Below are 22,388 nucleotides of genomic sequence, written 5' to 3'. Positions count from 1 at the left end.
TCAACAACTTGCCATCTCGTAAAACCAGAAACATTGTTGGAGTATTTAATGATTTATTTTTAATTTGTCTGTTTCTGGCCAACACAACTTCCAGTCATTACTATAAATTCAAAAGGGTGTATTTCAACTGATAATCACTGATTGCTAAGTTCAACTGCAAGTTTGCAAATAAATACTGTAAATGTAAAGTAAACTAATAGACATCATTTATAAATAACTACCCAACTGTAAAAATAAAATAAAATAAATAAATAGATAAATAAAAATAAATTATTATTAATTTGTTCGAAGACCAAATATAGGAAAAGTAAAGGAAAACTACAGGAAAGTCAAATCAGACAAGGCTGATACTTAAATGACACATCATTTGAAATCTCTTGAGCAATGAAAGAGCAACCCCAGAGTTTCTCCCAACAGATGGCCAGATGAATGCACTCTGCACTATAAAAGACCCAACACGTACTATTAGGAATGCATCCTGACATAATGAACTGCTCATGTCACAGACAGGAATAAATACACTTATTCAGTTTTATTACTCAGAGGTATAGTCTATGGTGTTGGGGGAAGGGCTTCAGGTATTCTGCGCAGAAACCTTCATGATTCACCTGCGGCGTGCGTCTGACGGCATCACATAAAACATGAGAAATGGAAAGACAGATAAGCACAATGAGCAGTTATGTGGGCCTAATGTACTCACTGACACAGATCAAGTGGCACAAATAAAGAGCGTAAGTGGCGTTCTCTGTCAACAGCTTCTTCCCTTGTAGCCGTGCTATCTTTCTCCATCATTTTAATGGTTTGGCGTATTTCTTCATTCCACCGGGCCGTCACCTAGAATTAATCTTTGTCTCTAAGAACAAGCTGATTAGTTTTAGCTGGGTTTTAAAGACATCGACGCCTGTCTAATACCTTTGTTATGCACAAAGCATGCAGGTTACGTTCACACAGCCTGTGCTGGGGATTTTCAACTAACACATTCAATCTTAAATCGTCCTGTTCAAAAGCTCACAGTAGCCAGCTTTACTGTCTGTCGGCAATGAATGAGTAATCCAAGTCAAGCTTCTTTTATATTCTCAGTAAAGCTGTAAATCATGCAACTATAGTGACAGGGAATGAAGTTAATACTAGAAACATGGATCATATCACCGGAAGTCGTGTCACAGTACACACAATGTCATTTAATGAACATAGGTATTAATAAGAATAAGAATTGTGGAATAAGCTATTATTAGTTCAGTAATTTTTAAGTAATATTTAAGCTGCGGACAAGTTAGCTATAATTAATAAGCATTCTAATCCTCTGTCAGTTTATTTCTCCCAGTGTGTGTGTGTGTGTGTGTGCTCCCAATCATCTGTTATTATTATTCTGTATATAATACAGAAGAAAAAAAAAAGTAACCTAAAAATGATAACTATGGCTTATGATTAATATTATCAGGCTTTATTCAAGTCAAATATTATTTAACATCACTGAACCAACCTACTGTATATTAACAATAATTTATTCCAACAAAACTAGGTAGAAAGGCTCTTTAAGGTAACAATAGCAGGCTTTAACAATGTATGTATAAAGGAGGTGGCATTCCCAGAAGTCTTTGCATGACTTTCCATGTGTCAAAAATCTACTTGTTTATTAATTTATTAGCTTTAAGTTCTGTATGTCATTTAGTTTATTGTGTTTCATTTTAGTTGTATGCGTTTGTCACTCTAAAAGTGTTTTATGTTGATGCAGCTTAATCGTGTCCTATTATAATTACTTTTTTTCTTTCTTTCTTTCTTTCTGGCAATTTAAATGTAATTTAGAAAGACTGGGAGAAGTCAAGCTAAGTCACAATATTACATCTCATTTTTAGTTAAGGCATATATGAAGATACTAATAGATATTAAATAGGTATTTTAGGGCATCTTACAGATCATTTGCGTAATAATATTGCACTAGCCTCAGGTGGCACACGGGCGATGGTATCACTGCTAAACGTTTCATGCAAAGTGTGAACACCAGAGGCAATTACGAAGACCATCATTTAATCAGGTCTTTATGAAACTCTATCAAATGAAGTTAACTCAACACACTGGGTTAAAAGAGCTGTTTTTCAAATGCCAAGATTTTCTACGCTCCTCATCGTCGCTGTTGAGTTCAGCATGAAAACAAAGCCCCTCTACTCATGCAAATACAGTATTGTTCAAAATAATAGCAGTACAATGTGACTAACCAGAATAATCAAGGTTTTTAGTATATTTTTTATTGCTACGTGGCAAACAAGTTACCAGTAGGTTCAGTAGATTGTCAGAAAACAAACAAGACCCAGCATTCATGATATGCACGCTCTTAAGGCTGTGCAATTGGGCAATTAGTTGAAAGGGGTGTGTTCAAAAAAATAGCAGTGTCTACCTTTGACTGTACAAACATTTTTTTTTTTTCTGGGATTTAGCAATCCTGTGAATCACTAAACTAATATTTAGTTGTATGACCACAGTTTTTTAAAACTGCTTGACATCTGTGTGGCATGGAGTCAACCAACTTGTGGCACCTCTCAGCTGTTATTCCACTCCATGATTCTTTAACAACATTCCACAATTCATTCACATTTCTTGGTTTTGCTTCAGAAACAGCATTTTTGATATCACCCCACAAGTTCTCAATTGGATTAAGGTCTGGAGATTGGGCTGGCCACTCCATAACATTAATTTTGTTGGTTTGGAACCAAGACTTTGCCCGTTTACTAGTGTGTTTTGGGTCATTGTCTTGTTGAAACAACCATTTCAAGGGCATGTCCTCTTCAGCATAGGGCAACATGACCTCTTCAAGTATTTTAACATATGCAAACTGATCCATGATCCCTGGTATGCGATAAATAGGCCCAACACCATAGTAGGAGAAACATGCCCATATCATGATGCTTGCACCTCCATGCTTCACTGTCTTCACTGTGTACTGTGGCTTGAATTCAGAGTTTGGGGGTCGTCTCACAAACTGCCTGTGGCCCTTGGACCCAAAAAGAACAATTTTACTCTCATCAGTCCACAAAATGTTCCTCCATTTCTCTTTAGGCCAGTTGATGTGTTCTTTGGCAAATTGTAACCTCTTCTGCACATGCCTTTTTTTTAACAGAGGGACTTTGCGGGGGATTCTTGAAAATAGATTAGCTTCACACAGACGTCTTCTAACTGTCACAGTACTTACAGGTAACTCCAGACTGTCTTTGGTCATCCTGGAGGTGATCATTGGCTGAGCCTTTGCCATTCTGGTTATTCTTCTATCCATTTTGATGGTTGTCTTCCGTTTTCTTCCACGTCTCTCTGGTTTTGCTCTCCATTTTAAGGCATTGGAGATCATTTTAGCTGAACAGCCTATCATTTTTTGCACCTCTTTATAGGTTTTCCCCTCTCTAATCAACTTTTTAATCAAAGTACGCTGTTCTTTTGAACAATGTCTTGAACGACCCATTTTCCTCAGCTTTCAAATGCATGTTCAACAAGTGTTGGCTTCATCCTTAAATAGGGGCCACCTGATTCACACCTGTTTCTTCACAAAATTGATGACCTCAGTGATTGAATGCCACACTGCTATTTTTTTGAACACACCCCTTTCAACTAATTCAACTAATTGGCCAATTGCACAGCCTTAAGAGCATGCATATCATGAATGCTGGGTCTCATTTGTTTTCTGAGAATCTACTGAACCTACTGGTAACTTGTTTGCCACGTAGCAATAAAAAAATATACGAAAAACCTTGATTATTCTGGTTAGTCACATTGTACTGCTATTATTTTGAACAATACTGTATTTGTTTGACATGCCGCCCTGCACTTGAGAGGACACTCAAGCACGGATCTGTGCAGAAAATGGTGTGCTATCATCAGCCCTGCTGACACTGTCAAGAAAACCCTCTGGAGTCACACTTTACACTGTACACTGTAACATCTGAACACTGCAACATGAATATGCTTGTGTTGATTTATGAGATTAAATGTTCAGAATGATACAAACCAACTAATATCACAAAATTCAGTAACTCCATTCTTAGATGCTGGTAGCCATTAACTTCCATAGTCTAGAAGAAATACTACGGAAGCCAATGGCTACCAACAATAAATATATAACTATATAAATAACCTTTTAAATATTTCTAAATAAATTGCCAGTGTTTGCATTTTAAAGAGTGCATAATAAAAATGGCACGAATGACTAAAACTAAATAAATTAATCTTAATTGATATCTAATTTTATCTAATATCTGGTATCTAATCATATATATATATATATATATATATATATATATATATATATATATATATATATATATATATATATATATATATATATATATATATATATCTTCATGTATTTATTTACTTGCAGCACTCCATGATGATCCACGTTATCCAGCATGATCTTGCTTCATTACAAATCTGTATTGTAAAAACCAAACAAAAAACAAAAACTGACCTTTTATGCAAAAAGTGCATGGATAATATCACAAACACGCCTTCACTTGATAAGTGCCTTAGAAATAGTGCTAAATCTGAATTATGTCATCTTAAAATCGCATCATAACGTTTTATGTTTGATTGTTTGATTTACATTTTCAAAATCCTAAAACTTTTTTTTTATATATATATATTGAAGTTTAAATTAAAAAGCTCCCTGATCTGATACTTTTGGACCCTGCTGTATAGGCTATATAATCGAGAATTGTCAGTGCACATCACAGTGACCCTGCATATGCCTGGCGGTTCTTAACGCCATTGCATTTCTAGTAACGCGCAATTTGCGAACCGCGCAACGCGGACGGCGTAACGTGAAGCGTTAGTCCCCAATCCTCACTGACGCGGGACTCCAGCCCGGTTGTTGCGGCATCAGCGGTAGGAGGAGATACAGAGGGGATACAGGGACTCCTGCAGGCTGATTTCAGCAGCTCAGCACTCGCAGGTGGAGACGCGCACCGATCCGGAGCTTCGTCTGAGAGCCGAGCGCGCGCACTCACTCACTCGCCCAAATTAATAAATAAAATAATTAATACAGCGAGCTCGTGTTCAAACCAACTACAATGAGAGCAAATCTGTCGCAGTCAGTCCAATCATCATATGACTCCCAGCCATTTAAAATTTGATGAGCAGTTTTTGGAGAGCTCCTTGGATTGATCCCAGTGTTTTCCAGTCATGAAGAACAGAAGGGAATATGTGGAATACTGGAGCGCGATTATAGTGTCTCTCTTCTGGATTCACAGCTCTGTCGGGATGCCCCATGTCATACGGATAGGTAAGAGAGTGCGTAATGGATACAGACTCTTTAACTGAACAAACGAATGTTTTTAGTGAGTGTTGAAAGTGTTTGTGCTTGTCGTTTGAGTCCAGCTGCTGTTAGTTTACATTTTGCTTTTAACAACTCTGTGGAAAATGAGAATACATGTCTTGCACGGAGCTGTTTAAGCGCTGGGAATGTAGTTGCGCGTCCATCAGCACGCCGCGCGTTTGAGGAACAGATGGTGCTGCATCGATTCCGTGTATCTCACAAACATTTGGAACCTCTAAGATTTTTTTTTCCTTGTTAAAATTGTAGCACGTTAGAAACGAGTGACATTTGGAAAGCACGCGGGAATTGCGGTGTTTCTTTTAAAATCCGCCTGAAACACAAGTTCACAGTAATAACAGGTGATCTGGGAAACGTTGCGCAGAAGTTTGCCTGGAAACTTCACCTTTACGCACCGTGTAGCCAGACTGAAGGTTCTCGTTAATACGGTCAAAAATAGGGCACTCATGCACTCTGACAAAGAAAGATTTTCCTCGGTCTGAGAAGCTGAAATATGTGTGCCGCCTGGAGACAGGAGCCCAATAAAGATCAATACAGTTTTGTCTGAAGGCAGATCACTTTTGACAAGTGGTTCGATGCCATGCAGAAAAATGGCTCTAAATGTCATTATGAGGCATTAACATGTCCAAGCACAGCCTTTAAGTTCCCCAACAACAACAACACAAAAGAGACAGTGTTGCATCTATGCCACTAAAACAGGATTTAATCATAATTTAAACATCATACTAAAATGCTCCATTTATACTCAAGGTTTGGCTTTTGTTTGATGTAGTTGCATTTTTACTTAATTCCATTTTACTTTTGCACTAAATGAATTTATGCATTTTTTTTTTCTCCAACTTGGCTAAATTTAGTCTAAAAGATTTACTTTGATGTCAACCTCCATTTTCATCCTTTTTATTCTTTAAAATAATGCACCCTATTCTGAGGACTCTTTAGTACTTTATGTTCTGGTTCTCCCCCACTACGGATGTGATTGATGACTGTGACTTCAATGACATTGTGCTTGAGATTTGTGATTTTTGACGGCTCAGATCTCAGTTTTTTTTTTTTTTTTCGGCAGTGTAAACGGTGATGTTTTCTCAACAGCTGCTTTAATATTTCCACTGCACATAAGAAAAGAAAACAAATATGACAGATCTCTGCAAAATCTGCTTTTAAAATGTGAAAAAAAAAAAAACAGACACGACGCAATTGAAATGTTGTATTCTTTTTGATCAGTGTGCAGCGGATACTTCTAAAGTATCCTGTAAATGTGATTTTCAAAATGCATGACTTTGTGGGAGTGCTTAAATAAATATCGCCTGTGCTTTTTTCTTGCACAAAATTTGCGCAGAGGAATAACTGATATCATGATATGTGTACAACAAGCGTTCGGTGGTACCACCAGAGGGCTTACTGTTCCCCCGCGGGCCTGCGTGAGGTTTTATTTGCCACATCGCAAACATCATAGCACGGAAATTCATTAGAGAGGCTTGTGTCCAAAGAGAGCAGGCAGGTTGCAGGGGGGAGGCTGTATGCGTGTCCGCTCGCCGTGAGCTAGCTTAAGTGTCAACACGGCTTGTGTAATGGTGGGCATCCACAGTAGACATGCCTCCATTGATTTCACTGTTTTTACAACGCACTTCTCAGAGGCCAGATGGTCGATCAAACTCGCTCCGCAAGACTGTAAATGTCGAGGGGAAGAGCGTCTCTGCTGTGCCTGTGTGTTATTAGCTGTCTTGCCCTCCTGCTATGAAACTAAAATGGGAAACGCTTTGAAAAGGACAATGCGCTAGCTCATTATAACATTACGACGTTTGTTTATGGCAGAGCTGTAGGATTTTGCAGAATCAAAGTATTTAGATCTGTGTTGTTTGGAACCGGTTGAACGCTCGGCAGAAACTGTGATCCGGTTGATACGGTACTGAGAAGCCTGGAGTAGCTTAGCAATATATAATGCATCACCAGTGCAGGGGAAGAACTGCAAATCGGACAATATACGGCCGTGTATTTTCACATATGTGCTGAAACGACCTCAGTAGGGTCACGTGTTTTTGTGCTCCTCCAAACAGCGTGTCACATGACAGTCGTCCAGATCCAAAAACAGCCTTTGAGGTCAAACTCAATGGGTTTTTAATACCCAGCTTGACTTTTCAGGCTAGTTTGGATTCGCCGCTGCCACTCAAACCTTTCAATATTGTTCAGGGCAGCTGCAGCCTATCAGAATCCACTCCAGTTTTGGCACGAACGGCTCTGGACGGCATCCAAATGTCACTGCAGAGTAGTTCATATGTCTTGGAAAATGATGACAAACTCTCAAGAGGTTTGTTTTTTGTAATCCTGATTTTAAGGAATTTATCTTGCGTCATTTGACCTTTAGAAAGAGCCAACTGAATGAGATTTGTCTAAAACCTTGGTAACACATTTACACACGCGGCTTCATAAATTCAATATCCTTTATTTTTTATTTTATTTATTTTTTAAAGGTAAGCTTGTGCATTTAGGCTGTGTCGGTTGTTGTTCAAGAATACGATTAATGGAATAAATTGAATGCCTTTTAAATGAGAGAATCAGCGCCAGAGAAAGATTTATCGAAAAATCAATCGCTTTATCAACCTAAGAGTTACAGTGCTTCATTATGAACAGTTAATCAATCTCACACACGGTTTCATCACTCTTTCTGTTTTCCTTTTAAAGACATATTTTCACATATTTTTACAGTGTATAAAATGTCAATAAATGCATGCATTGCTATCTTAGAGAGTTTAATCTAATTTCATCCAATACTACTACTAATAATTGAATCTTTATGTAGTCAGTTTAGTTGTTTTTTGTACAATAACTGAATCATTTAACTTTCTTAAAATCTTTAAGCATTAGGTTACACACACTTGGATTTGGAAAAGACTAAAAGTCTTTTGCCTTTTGTCAAATGGCTGCTTACACATGCTGATTCATATAACAGTATCTCAGCACAGGATTTTTACAGCGATTAAAATGCTCTTCACATTAAAAGCACATGATTGTTTGTGAGGCGTGTCCCTTCAACGTGTTTCAAGTGAGCGACTGAATTTCTGCATGACAAAAGAGCAAAGGAAATAGAGATACATTTCTAAAGAAGCTGACAACAAAAATTGTGCCAAAAAAAGGCCATCAGACGCACAGTGAAAATGAATTTTTAATTTTTGTGCAAATTTAATCTAGAAAGCTGTCGTGGGTGAGCTTCGACAGAATTCTTCTGGCAGAGAGGTTGATGCGTCTGTGCTGTGTGTGTGTGTGTGTGTGTGTGTGTGTGTGAAGTGTAAGACACTGCACGGAAGGGTTCGAGCCCAGTGCACAAGTTCTTTGATGTCCACCGTTGTCTACTGTAGTGGAGATGTGGGGAGACAGCAGCGTCTCACACAAACAACAAACAACACACACACACACACGTACATACCGAAAAGCATGTGGTTTGTACGCATGCACACAGCTGTGTGATTTCACTTATGCTGTTGTACACGCACTTCCATTTACAGAGTCAGCACACTTCTGGCCTGCCGATTAGCTTCAGTGCCGTTAATGAGAGCGAGCAGATGTCGTTTTTGTTCGCATGCAACCCTGAATCAAATGCTCCGTGCTCTCTTCTCTCGAATCAGTGTCACTCTGTTATTCTGAAGCTGAGATCTACTAAAGGACTGACTACATACACACACACACACTTGCAGGTTTTTGCATAAATGCAGTATGTACACACACACACCCCCATACATAATAAACTAATGAAAAGAAAACCAAATGGTGCATAGTGACACACATCATGTGGCATGATTTGATTACGTTAATGCAGCAGAAAATCTCCATTACACGAGTTTGAAGCTTAATCTAAAAATCTATACATTAGGTACAGTATAAATATGAGAACTTGAGGTTTTGGAGAGAGGGTGTGACTTTGACACTCCCGAAGAATTAATAATAAAGAATTTTGATTTGAAAAGAAGGCATGGGTCCTTGGGCGCTTATAACCATGTATGACTTATCACAGCATTAAGAATTGAAATAGACTCATTTTACTTTCCTAATACACACCCCTGTCTTTATTACTCTTTAAGCGTGTTTGTGATTGAAATTACTTTACTTTTTACTATCACCTTGTGCAGGCTCTTGGTTAAATGAGACATAGGCAAATAGCTATTGCTTTATATTAATGTTTTAGGTCATTTAAAATCTTGGCAATAGGGTAAGGTGAAGTGTGTAATACGTGCACTATAGTGCCAGCATGGACAAATGGATTTGCAATTAAAAGGTTTTGCATTTTCAAATAGATTTCTAAAAAATAAAAACAGATTAGCCTCATCTGCATATGGTTGGACAGATATGTAGTCTCACACCATTTGTGAGTCAATGTTTCTGTCAGCTTACAAATGACTTACTTATTGTTGCCTCAGATTATTAAAGTTGTGAACTGGAAATCTCACCCTATTTATTTTTTCTAAATGCATGCTTATTGAGAATGATTCATCCATGCATGTGTTTTATTTTTTTCCACGGTAGTATCAAAATGTCATATCTCAAGCTTCCAGTGAAACGACTAACTTCTCTCAGGTGACATATCTGTCTTTCAACCCTTTTCATACAGTCGACTGCAAGTTTGCGTAAAGATCTCCCTCCATACAATAAATAAACAGTAGATTGAACTACCACTCTACGTTTTTTTTTTTTTTTTTTTTTAGTAATACATTTCAGTTGAATAGCAATAACCATATGGGAGAAAATATTGGTTGTTATTTCCATTACATCACAAATTTAAGCTGGGGAAGTAGGAGAAAGGATAAAACAACAACAACAACATCATAGTCTAATAATTAGAAAATATAGCATAAGCCAGAGTGCTATTGTTCAGGGCCACAGGTCAAAACAGCATGGCGGCGAGTATGGTATTTTTTATACAACAGTTCAATAAATAAGGAATAACTTCCAATGCATTTTAGACCAAATCTTTCGTCTATACAGTATTTATTATTATTTATTTTTCCAAAAATGAAAATACTCCCAAAGGGTAAAAGCATCAAGCTTTCGTCACTGTGTCACCAACAGTGTTGGGGAAAATGCATTACCAGGAATCAAATTACTTTGTTAAGTAACTAGTAAAGTAATGCATTCCTTTTTTTATTTTTTATTTAGAAGAAAATATCTGATACACTTTTTCAAATAATTACTTTCTATAATTAGTTTCTATAATAATTAGTTACTTTGTTTCCTGTATCTTGACTGACAGCTCTGGTGTTGCCATGTTGAGAGAAATCGGTAGGAAGTGTTGTGTGCGCTGTGTGAACATGATGTCACTGTAGTTCTAGACTAAATATGAACATGTATTTACTCATCTCACTGCACAATAACAGATTCAGTATTCCTCAAAATGAATAAAAAACTTTCAACTTCAACTTTATTCAAATATTAAAAAAAATATTAAATGATTAAATATGTCAAATAATACAAATATCATGTATGTATTTAATCCCATTTTATTAATCAGTGTCTTTGCTATTGACCTTCGATGTTCCAGTTTTCCCATACTAAGCAAAAATTATATTTTTTTATTTATTTTTGTTATTGCTGAATAATGTTCTCCTGAGTCATATTCTTCATGCCATTTGTTTGAGTGGCGCCCTCTACTGCTCAGACATGCATGGCCAATCAAATGCCGTCTTTAAGTTCCTCATGCAAACCTGCCTTGTTCTTTCCATAGTTGCCCAACAAGATGGTCAACATGAAATAGAGATAACATTACAATGATAGCACAACAGTGAACTAATTCACTGACACATGAGGTCTTCCCTTTCTCCAGGAGCCCTCTACTGTTCTCAGGACAGATGGTGTTTTCATATCACACTACAAAGTGTGCGCTCCACAGCACTAGGTCTTTCGGGAACATATGTTCTTTATAATAATTAATAAGCTGACTAATCTTACACCGATGCAAGTGTACATCTCCTTGGAGAGGAAAGGGTGGGCTAGAATCAAATAATATGCAAGTAGTCTATGATCTCATCAACAGAAATGGTGGGCCCTTGTCCCTGGATGTGTGTGACCTTCCAAACATGACAGCTCTCAGAAAATACATAGCTTGTCAATGTAGTTGTTTTCTCCGTCTCGCTCTTTCAATCTCACTCTTTTTCTCCGTTACTCTTTTTATTTGTGTTGTTGTGGGAGGTGCTACACCAGCAGACAGAATCAAATTTCATGTCCACCTATTTGTCTTTATTACGAGCCCCTGTCTATCGCATCCGATTCCCACTCACTCCCGTCAGCCGGCCCCTGCTGGGAAAGTCAAACAGAATTAAACTGTCCAAACGGGAAAACCCCACCATGTTTTGCTATGTGATCGCAGGCCACAGCGGCAGGCGGATAAACAAAGACGAAAGACGCGGCGAGATGCCGTTGCACCGTTTCTCAGTCATGTGAGCGACCAGACAAGAGCTCCGATCGACGCTCATGTGCCAGCTAAATATCTGCTGAGACTCTGCCTTTGAGAAGCAGTGAAAGGAGAAAGCAAGCTTGGGAGACTCTTATTTAGTTTGTTAATTAGCTCGAACCTTTTGATCCCAATTTAAAAACCTGCCACGTTGCAGCGCTCGGCTCTTTTGTGCATTGCCTGGAGCAAAATAAAACGGAGCCCATTTCCCCCCTTTGCTTTTCAAATAGTGTGGCATTCAAGTCCTCCCCCTTGACATACTCCCTCCTGTTTGAGGCTCCTGTCTGTACCCGCAAAAACGCACGTTAGATCACCCAGTTCTGCAATAATACAGCGTCAGTCCTTTTCCTTCAGCTTCACTGAGCATTGATGACATTGAGGTACATTGATTTAAATGTACATTCTGTGAAGAGGTAATTCACTAAAGAGATTCCTTTATTATTCTCAAACAGTTCTTCTAGACAATACGATTAAACTGACAGCAAATGGAGACTTTTGTTTAAATTTCTGAAGGTTAAGTGTGCAATGTCTTTAATGTGTGAAATATCTGATGCACTAAAAGGAGTCGGTTGGTTTAACTTCATGAAATCGTGATATGCAGTTCTCATTGGTTTGAAATAAAAATTCACAAAAGAGAATATTTTATCTCAGTTGGTTCTACTTGGCCATGAGATCAATTGATTGATTGATTGATTTTAAATGAGTAAAATATTTGATGTACTGAACACACACTCACACACACACACACACACACACACACACACACACACATTTAATGTTGGATTGCAGAATATAAAGTAAGCAACATTGGTCACTTCAGTGACGTTAGCAAGCACACCACACAAACACAAACAGAACAATAAACAATAAGTCCTCCCCATTACTTAAAATCACATAAAATAACACTTAATTTCAACATTTAATGTCTTGATGCAGCCACACACGAAGCATGTTGGGAAATAGAAATCTACTGTCCAGTTAAAGGTAATGCCTAGAAAAATGATCAATGCAGTCTGATTTTTATTTTGACCCAATTGTGTGTAAGTTTGGGCAACTAGCATTAGACAGGGTAAGTTAATTTTTGGAAGTCTGTTGGAAAACAGTGATTATTTTATAATCCAGAAAGTACGCACTTTACATCCTTCTCTTATATGGATCTAAAGAAACAATCGCAAATGGTACTCAACACATCATAATCTGCAATAAGCGAGAATTTCTTATATATTTTTTTCAAGGGTCTATTTTTTTCAAGATCAAATTATTTGAGATATGCTATCCACACTTTGTAGCTTTGTAGCTAAATTGATTTTGTTTTATGTAAAATTTTATGCTGTGTATACATTTTTAAGAAACATTTGATACAACCTTAAGGTATGGAAGAGAATCAGAATAAAATTTTTATTTTGGATGAGCGTTAACTCTCAAAAAAAAAAATCTCAACATGGCTAGAAATTTATGACTGACCAAAGGAACACAATCCTATAACAAATGGTAGCAATTTTTTTCGAATTGAATACCAACACACAAATTAAAACTTGTCAAAAATAGCAACTCATGAGTAGAGGAATGCTGACATATACCTGATGGTCAGTCTGAAGTACCTGGTAATTAACACAATTTGTTATTTATTCTAAATTGTTCCTGTTACAACCGCTAATCCGTGATCTACAGACAAGACGTAAGTTATTGTGATCATCAGTCCATTGGCACTCAAAGAGGTCTGTGGAGGTCAACTAGAGCTTAGCTGAATGAGAGCTGCCTTTGAATTTCTATTGAGCAACAGCTCTTTTCTCCCACCTCTCCTTTGTCCTTCTGAGAATCCACAAGTGCTGTTGAACATTTCCGGTTATGAAGGAATGCAATTAACAGAGAATATAACTATTGTGTTTCAGCATTCCCAATAAGATACTTATTTTATTGAGAAATTCTACATCGGAAGTTGGACTAAAACGTTCATAAATTGAATGCAGATAGGCAATTCTAGGTTTGTTTGAACAACCACTTGAATGCCCATTTTAAAAGCTATCCAGTAAAGAGTAACAAGGCTTTTTATGGATCCATCCAGTTTTTCTCTGTATACTTATCTGTGCATTTGTAGCAGTAGAGATTGAAGTAGAGCAGAGAGTGTTGACCTCAGATAAAGCGGTTGTGAAGGTCAAGAGACCCACAAGTCCCAGAACTTCTCAAATGGATGCTCCAAAAAGCACCTTCGAAGTGAAAAGGTGAACTATTATATAAGTTATATGATGTTTCTGGAAAAGAAGATACTTAAACAATTCAAAGTTGTGTAGTTTTCATTGGTGAGAATATGCAGCAGTATTGGACGGTGTTGTTTGCTTAAGAACAATAACCAATCACAAGAGTCTCACTTTCTGTTGTCATTCATTGTGCAACTTTGTGCAGTTTTTATGCTCTTGCCTGTAGGAATAATAATTGTAGATTAAAAGATCATCAGCACTGTAGAAATTCAATAAAAAACAATCCCCTTCATGGAAACAGACTGTGTTGAACAATAAGTTTGAATACAGAATGATGGTAAAACCAAATAATTAGCTGAATTAATTAACACTCTGTTCATTGATCGACATCAGACTTGAACTTGAGATCATGAAATTTGCATGAATATACATAGTTGGTAATCAATGTGTATTATTTAGCTTTAAAAAGGAAGATAAAAAAATATTCATTCTTCTGATCCTGCGGCAAAAAGAATTTTGTGAGACAATTGCTGTTAATTTGACATGCATTGTTGTGGTTGCACTGGTTTATTCAAATATTGCATAAACTTTATTTTCTGTAAAGTTGCTTTGTAACGATTTGTATTATAAAAAGTGCAATACAAATAAACTTTGGAATTTAGTTTTTGTAGGGCAACATTTAAGACTCCTGATGCAGCTCATGAAATTGGTAGACTGAAATTATTTATTGCTTTGAGACATACAATATTTAAATCTTGCCATGTCTATAAAATGTGCACTAGCTTGTAAGCCACTAACACAAAGTCATTACTGAACCGTAAGCCAACAGCTAGTATGGGAAATGTCAGGGGTAGTGTAGAGTCATTCAGGCAGGAGATGAGAGCGGCAAGGTGAACTCTGATCTGGGGAGCTAAAAGATTACCAATAAACACAAGAAAACAAGGGCTTTTGCAGCCGCCCTTGACAATAATGTGACGTCTGGACCTTGCAAGGTACTGCATAAAGATTGGACCAATATAAAGCTCAGAAACAGCAATGTTTTGAAATGCCTAAATTGATTTGGATTTAAATGTCATGGACAGTCAAATGATTCAGAAGACAGGGTTTCTACTGAAAGCCGCACACAAGCGCCTCTTGAATGTAAACAAGTACAGTTCAGTATTGTTGTAAATATGACGTTTATCATAATTCGGATGTGTCTTTGTTGTAGCTTGTGCCTTGGGTGTTAAAAAAAGAAAGAAAAGCAGACCAGTGTACGTGCCTGCATCTGCACGCTTGTCTGTAGTCGTAAAAGTCATTATCCATACATGAACACGTTAAAGTTTCAGTGATAAATCATCGGTTGTGTTTGACATTAGTTCACTCCAGGTTGTGGGTTTTAAAAAGGATGAATGAAACCCTGTGATTGAACAACATGAAACGAAGCAGTGATTGAAAAGAAAGAGGCACGTCTAGGCCAGGGGACAATCAGTGGGTCTTTGTGCCGTTTTCCCAGCCGGTAATGACATCTGGAACGCCTCGTGCATAGAAATAGGCATTAGCGCTTGGGCTGAATCCGGTGTGGCTGCAACTCTACAAAGATGACAGAATCCACACAGTGAACGTCTGCAGGATGGGGCCTATTAGAGACCAAGATCTGTTTGAGCTGCTGAGAGACTTGAAAAGAAAGACTTGAGAAGATATTACCTCCAATTATGGGGCTTCCTGACCAGTGTGATCGAGTGGGACTGGGAAGGCTGAGCCCTTTCATACTCTCGACACGTCAACTCCTTTTTCAGAGGCCTTATGATGGTATACAGTGGCTTTCTTTCCTCATTCCTTCATCCCTCGATCTCCACGTCCACATTCTCGGCCCTCTCATCTCTTTTCCTCAGAGATCAGTGATGCAGGGCTGAGCGTTTCAAAGTCATGTGGAAAAACACCCCCCGTTTTCTGAAACGGAAAGTGTTTTTGTGGGGGACTCAACTGCAAAGTAGACTTCATCCTGTCAAATTGCAAATTTAATCCTATCCAGCATGTGCAAATGGTTGTAATCCCCACTGGGACACAATGGTCTGTTCACTTCTCATCCAACCCCTGCCTCATCTGGCTGGATTATAATGTCTCTATCTGAGTAATGATTGCCAATTACACATCTTTATATAATGGCCCTAATGCCATTTGGGTCTGCGCTATCCTATGCAGAGTTTAACAGAACAGACTCAAGTGCATTTTTAAGGATTTTATTAGCAGATAAAAATAAAAATGATTTTCACCCCCTCAGCCAACCAATTAATCAATCAATCAATCAATCAATCAATCACCCAACCTTCCAACAAGCAAGTCAATCAATCATTTAGCTAACCAACTTATCAACCACCCAAACTACTGTACTAACCAGCCTGTCAATCATAGCATCTGCAGTCTGTGACATAAGTGCTTCAATTCAATCAAACGCCCAACCATCCAATAAGCTTATCAATCATTCACTCATTCGCTAACCAACTAACCAACCACCCAAACTACTGTACCATCTGTGACACAGTTATTGACTCTGTCATGCCGAAAGTATGCATTTTCTGTGATTTTCCAGTAATCTGAGTAGCTTGATTTGTCTCAGCTAGATGGAATAAAAGCTGATTGCCTTCCCCAGGTCTTGATGGCAAGTCGGAGTGTTCTCCCCACAGAAGGAACGTGCTCCTCTGGGGACTGATTGGCTTCTTGGCCCTCACAGTGCTGGCTGACATGTTAGCTGTGTAGCGGAGTTACACCTGACAAAGTCTTCATGATTGGAAGACTTTCTCTGCCCTTCCGAGCCTGAAGTATATCAATTCTCTTGTGTGAATTTGCCCCAGTTCACAACTGTTGCGTCCATGTTAGATTATCAAAGGGTGATAGATGTTTCTACCAGCGGACCATATACAATATTTGGAAAGATGAAGAGATGAGTTGGTGACCGAATATCAGGGTATAAATGACCTGTCCTGTGTTCTATGTGCAAAGCATTCAGACTATCAGCTTTTAGCTTTGGTTGGTTGTTTTGGAGTACAACTTTTATTGCATTTTTTCAATTTTTCTTTCCATTTTTTTTTTCAGCAAACCAAGAAAATGTCAAAGTGGTGAACAGTTGTAATGTGTATTTCACTGCAAAACCAAACCCACCTGCAATCCAGTTTAACCAGGTGCTAAATGTTTTGAAATAGCGCTAAAATTGTGCTGTGCAATCTTGCCTAATTTGCCTTTTCACAAATCTCAGAGCTAGATTTCTGCCACAAATATGATGTGCTTTAACAGAATGCAAGCAGAACTGATTTATATTTAAGATACGTTTGTCTACAATTTCTATTGATCATGGCAGCACTCATTCATTAAATGACAGAGAAGAGCATTTTAGGCATATATCCAGATATAGAAGAGTGCACTTTCACCATTTTAAAGAGTCAATTCAGGAGCTTTGATTGCAGTTGTGGAGTGATGCTGTAGTCCAATAAATGTTTATTACTGCATTTTGGTGATTTGAATTGAAATTTGTCAAAAAAAAAAAAAAAATCTATTTTCTTTTCCTATTTTCAGTGCAATTCTATTATTCACCAGTAGTAGGCTGCACTGTGCAATTGTGTTGGCAAATTCTTCCATGCATTTCTAAAGATTCTTTGAGTATAGCTTACCTGCTGAAATTTGTAGTGACTGCCTAATACACTGTATGTGTATTATATTTTGCCGGTAAGGCAGTGAAATATGTTTAAAATGTAGTTTTGTATGAACATATCAGGATTTTAAATAAGCATTTTTACATGGTTCCGAAGCATGCCGCCAATGGTTTCTATGATCTATTTTTGGCTTGCATTGCTTTTTGGAAACACAGCTCTGGCTGTTTTTCATATAACTTAATCTTCACACAAATAAAAATAAATGCATCAAATAATAAATGTGTCACAAACAATCCAATTGAATAGACTGTACGTGTGTTGGAAGCACTACAATTTAGTATATTTTAAATTAGTGAACATTGCAACAGAAGTGTCTGGAGCGTTATTATTGTTATATTTTTGTTTAAATGTTGCTTTTTAAAAATATATTCATATTTTCTTATTTCTTTCTTTTTAAACCATGTTTTGTCATTTTTAGCATTTTTATGCTTTGGTTCAACCTTTAAACTCTGCATACAGCTCACATACTGATACAATATCAAATATATTTTGCATCAATATAAACAATTAATATGTAACCTCAGTGTGAGCCAAATGTTTTCAGTTTGGGAAGGGCTGCAATACAATACAATAAAGTATGACAGATTGCAGTAGTCTGCAGCTACAACTTCACACTCAGGAATTATATCTATGTGAATTGCATAAAGTAATCATTCCAGTGAATAATCAGTGCTATTCTTTGTGAACTCCCCACAATGTCCTTCATTTAGGATGAGCACATCAAACCACTTTTTTCCCTCTCTTTTTTCACTTTCTTTTGTTCAACAACACATTGACTTTGAATGAATGCAAACTGTACTTTGTTAGGGTCAGCTGATGAAATCTCAATGTTCTGCTCAGACATCAGCCAGATTTGCACTAATGTCAGAGCAGAGCATTGTGGGAATGTATGGCTAGAACAGATAAGTGCTAGTTTCTCTCTGGCTGTCAGGTTTTGAGCAATGACTGACATGGAAACCAGCTTTTTCTCAACTGTCACATGGTCCGTCCACAAAATGGAGGCGCTTGTAATGACTTTTTTAGCAAGGCAATTTTAATAGAATATCTCTAATAGCATTCACAATAATTTCATTTGAAGACATGATTGAAAGTAAGAGAATGTGGAAATGAAAGGAAGAAAAAGCTATTTTCTCTTTTGTTAATCTATATGAAGGACTCAGTGTTCTTTTCTTTAGTGTATTATTCTCGTGGGAGAGTGTATTCACGGAAGTTTCATTTCATTGTGATATCTACTTTTGCCTTGAATCTCAGACTATCCATCAGAACATTTAAGACATTAACTAGACAAATAGAGGAACAAGCTCACACCAGACAATGTGGGAAAAATGGAAATGCATTTCCTCTGTAGGGTGGTAACTGCTAGGGAATACTAAATACAGAACATCACTCTGAATGTCGTTAACATATTTTGAGGACAAACTCTCAATATTGACTTTAATAATAGCCAGTAGGTGCTGGATGTACGGTTTGGATAGAAGCTAGTTACAGTTTGCAGTTCAAGGTTAACTTGCAATGACCTTTCCATTCCAACCCATCATAAACTGTTATCTAACCAGTGCCTTGATGGAGGTATATATTATTATTATTATTATTATTATTATTATTATTACTGAAGTAGGTGAGATACTAGCTGGTTGTAACAAATTTAAACCTATATATATATATATATATATATATATATATATATATATAAATATATATATATATATATATATATATATATATATATATATATATATATATATAAATATGGCAGACGACATAGAGCTGTGATGTGTAATTATATCTTTCCCTTTTAGTTAACACAATTTTGAAAGTGACACACAGTTTTGTGTATGTATATATTTTTTGTTTATGTATTGTGTTGTTGTTTTTCCCCCAATTTTATTTAAAATATGTACTTATTTGACATAAAAAAATAAAATATAAATAAATAAATGTTTAAAATTAAATGGATGTTTGGGGAAATGGGTTGATGGGAGTTGGAATAATAATAATAATAATAATAATAATAATAATAATAATAATAATAATTTTTATTTTTTTGGAACAAAGTATTTTTTTAAAACTAAATAATGCGTATTTGTGTGTGTTTTACAACCCTCAAAACCTGCTGTTGAAATTAAGGAATGTTGGTAATAACAACAGCACTTAGTTATTTTAATAATGATTAATTTACGTAGGGTTAAGCTGTAGACTTCAAAACAACTGTAGTTTGTGCCAGACTATTGTGGGAACATTATATCAAAATTTAAGATGAATTTAATTCTAAATTACACAAGCTGAAGAAAAAAAAGCATTACAAACATCTCATTTTCTCACTTATTTCTAATGATCGTGTTCCAATTAAAATTAAAGTGTTGTAGGTTGTCACCATGCACAATAATGGTTTTGAGTAGGTGTTCTTTTCTTCATTTATTTTTTAAATGGAAGCATAAGCTCTTAGTTTTGTAGGATAATCTCTATATCTTGTAAAAAAATGCATAATTTTTATTTTTAAGGTTACTGTCTCCCCTCTTGATGTGTGCAATTGCTTTTCATCGGCTGCCAACTATTATCTAATCTTTTTCTAAATGAAGTGGTGACTGTAGCTGCAGGCAAGTTTGTGTTCAGTTGAAAATGGAGGCCGACTTTTTTTTCTTCTTCCATCATCCCCAAACTCTCTATGTCTACCCCGCAGCCCTTCGGGTGGAAGCTAGAATTGTGTCTAGCTGAATCTGTGCCCTAATGTTTTTGTCAACGGCATCTCTTCACACATTCTCTCTTTCCGTTTGAGAGGACGAGATGAGCTCTCTCTTCCTGCAGCCTGTCTCGGGTTCTTCCTCTACAATTATCTAGTTCATACATTGTTCATGCATTTGCATGCTAGTCGTTTTTTCTAGTTTCCCTGTCTTGCCCTGTGAAAATTTCCTTCCTATTGTCCCCTCAGAGAAGATTACAATGTGACAATACTGAATTTGTATAATTAAACGTGCTAGTGCGGAGGACTAGATGATGTTGGTGTTGATGATAGACCTGAGAGGAGAGGGTGAGGAAAATAAATCCCAATTGCTCTCTAAACTGCATTTACATAAGAAGTGGAAGTCAGTTGCAGAAGACTAGTTTGCAGTAGCGTTCCATGTTTGTTCAGTGAAGACTGGGTGAGGACCTTTAAAAATGGATGGATATTCCTGAACCGCATAATAATCGGAGGGACATCATAAGTGACAGCTGAAAGCGGTTTGTCTTATGTGTCAAGATTTGGTGAATGTAAGATTGGATTTTTCAAAGATTTGTTTGCATTCTGACAAAAAAAAAAAAAAAAAAAAGAAGAAGAAGAAAGAAAGAAAGAATGAAAGAAAGAAAGAAAAAAGTCTACTCTAAATGTCAGTAAATCCCAGACTAAAAGCAAACCAGATTAAACCTTTGCACTCAGTTATATTGGAGACATTGCTGATGAAAAATAGTTTTGGACAGTTGACCTGCATGGACCTCTATGGCAGGACACAAAAACTCTGACTGATGCCAATTCTAGAGAATGCAAAGGGAAGGCAAGACACTACAGGCAAAACCCTTTTTTATTTTTTTATTTTTTCAGGCACTGGTCAGTTTTGAGATTTTTGGGCGATGTTGCTTCCATAACTCAATTTTTTTTAGACTAGTGGGAAGAAAACATCCAAAATACATGCATAAGTGTTTGATTTAGTACACTGTACCTAGTTGCTTGTGTAGATTTTCAATTGAATTATTTTTTTTCACTTTATATGCACCAAACATCCATATTCTTTTTTTTTTTTTACATGAATATATACATTTCAGAAAATGTATAAGTTAATATAAAAAAAAAAAAAAAAAAAAGTAATATGCCATGATTAATCAACTGGGGAAAGTATGGTAACAGCTACACAATTTTACCCTATTCACGTGTTCCTTGCCTTAAATTGATCATACTGACTCTAAACTGAGCCTTGTTTAAAGTAGTCAAACTATATTATTAAGCAAAAAAAAAAAAAAAAAAACACACTGTTATATCCATCTTACAGTATTGGTTAAAATGGATTTCATTCATTATCCTTTTTTGCAAAAATGTTATGTGCAGCCTCCTTTTGAGTTATTGCTTTCTTAAAGCATGCTTTCTGGCTTAAATTACTACATAAACCATGTAAACCACCTTGCCATGAGCTTTCATGAAGCTCAAATAACAGAGCATGGCACTAGCAACACCTAGAGAATGCAAAACCTCCTAAAAATATACAGTATATACCTTCAGTGCTGTTTAAATTGCTTTGGATAAAAGTGTCTGCTAAATTCATAAATAAAAGAATCAGGACAACAGGCTGTATGCTGTATGTTTTATACTTGTACATACTTCAGATGACCTTCCCTTTAGGGGTGCTAGTCTGCAAACAATTCTAGAGCTGCTGTCAGTTTATGGATGTGTCATTTTGAATTGTGGAACCGAATGTCTAAATGTGTATGTAGTTACAGATCAGAATATATACTGAATACAATGATGTCTATGTCACACAGTGCTCTCTAGCTTGCAAATATGGGACAGACCACTTTGCTGATTTGCTGTGATGTGTGATTGAGTAGTGGTTTTATGGCAATATTTCAAGCGGGAATCTCACTTTGTATTTCAATAGACGATCGCAGGTGTTGTAGAGCTTTGATTTAAATTTTCTAAACATGCTTCAGTGTAATTGCACACGGGCCTCTTTGGAGGTTTTGCCATTTGAATTGCATTATTGTTTTGTGCATAGTCCTTT

The 22,388-nt window shown here is 36.8% G+C and overlaps 1 protein-coding gene across 1 annotated transcript in view; it reads left to right on the top strand.

The window, feature by feature from the left end:
* Positions 1 to 4,752: 4,752 nt before the first annotated feature.
* LOC127974263 (glutamate receptor ionotropic, kainate 3-like) overlaps positions 4,753 to 22,388 on the top strand; it is a 168,456-nt gene continuing 150,820 nt past the window's right edge. Inside the window, exon 1 of the mRNA XM_052577437.1 lies at positions 4,753 to 5,266. Coding sequence (XP_052433397.1) covers positions 5,167 to 5,266 — 100 coding nt within the window. The 5' untranslated portion in view covers positions 4,753 to 5,166. The remainder of the gene's footprint in view (positions 5,267 to 22,388) is intronic.

Source organism: Carassius gibelio, chromosome B16 (genome assembly GCF_023724105.1).
Source record: "Carassius gibelio isolate Cgi1373 ecotype wild population from Czech Republic chromosome B16, carGib1.2-hapl.c, whole genome shotgun sequence".
NCBI lineage: Eukaryota > Metazoa > Chordata > Actinopteri > Cypriniformes > Cyprinidae > Carassius > Carassius gibelio.
Note: the sequence above shows the minus strand (reverse complement) of the source record. Positions and strands in the feature narration are given on the sequence as shown.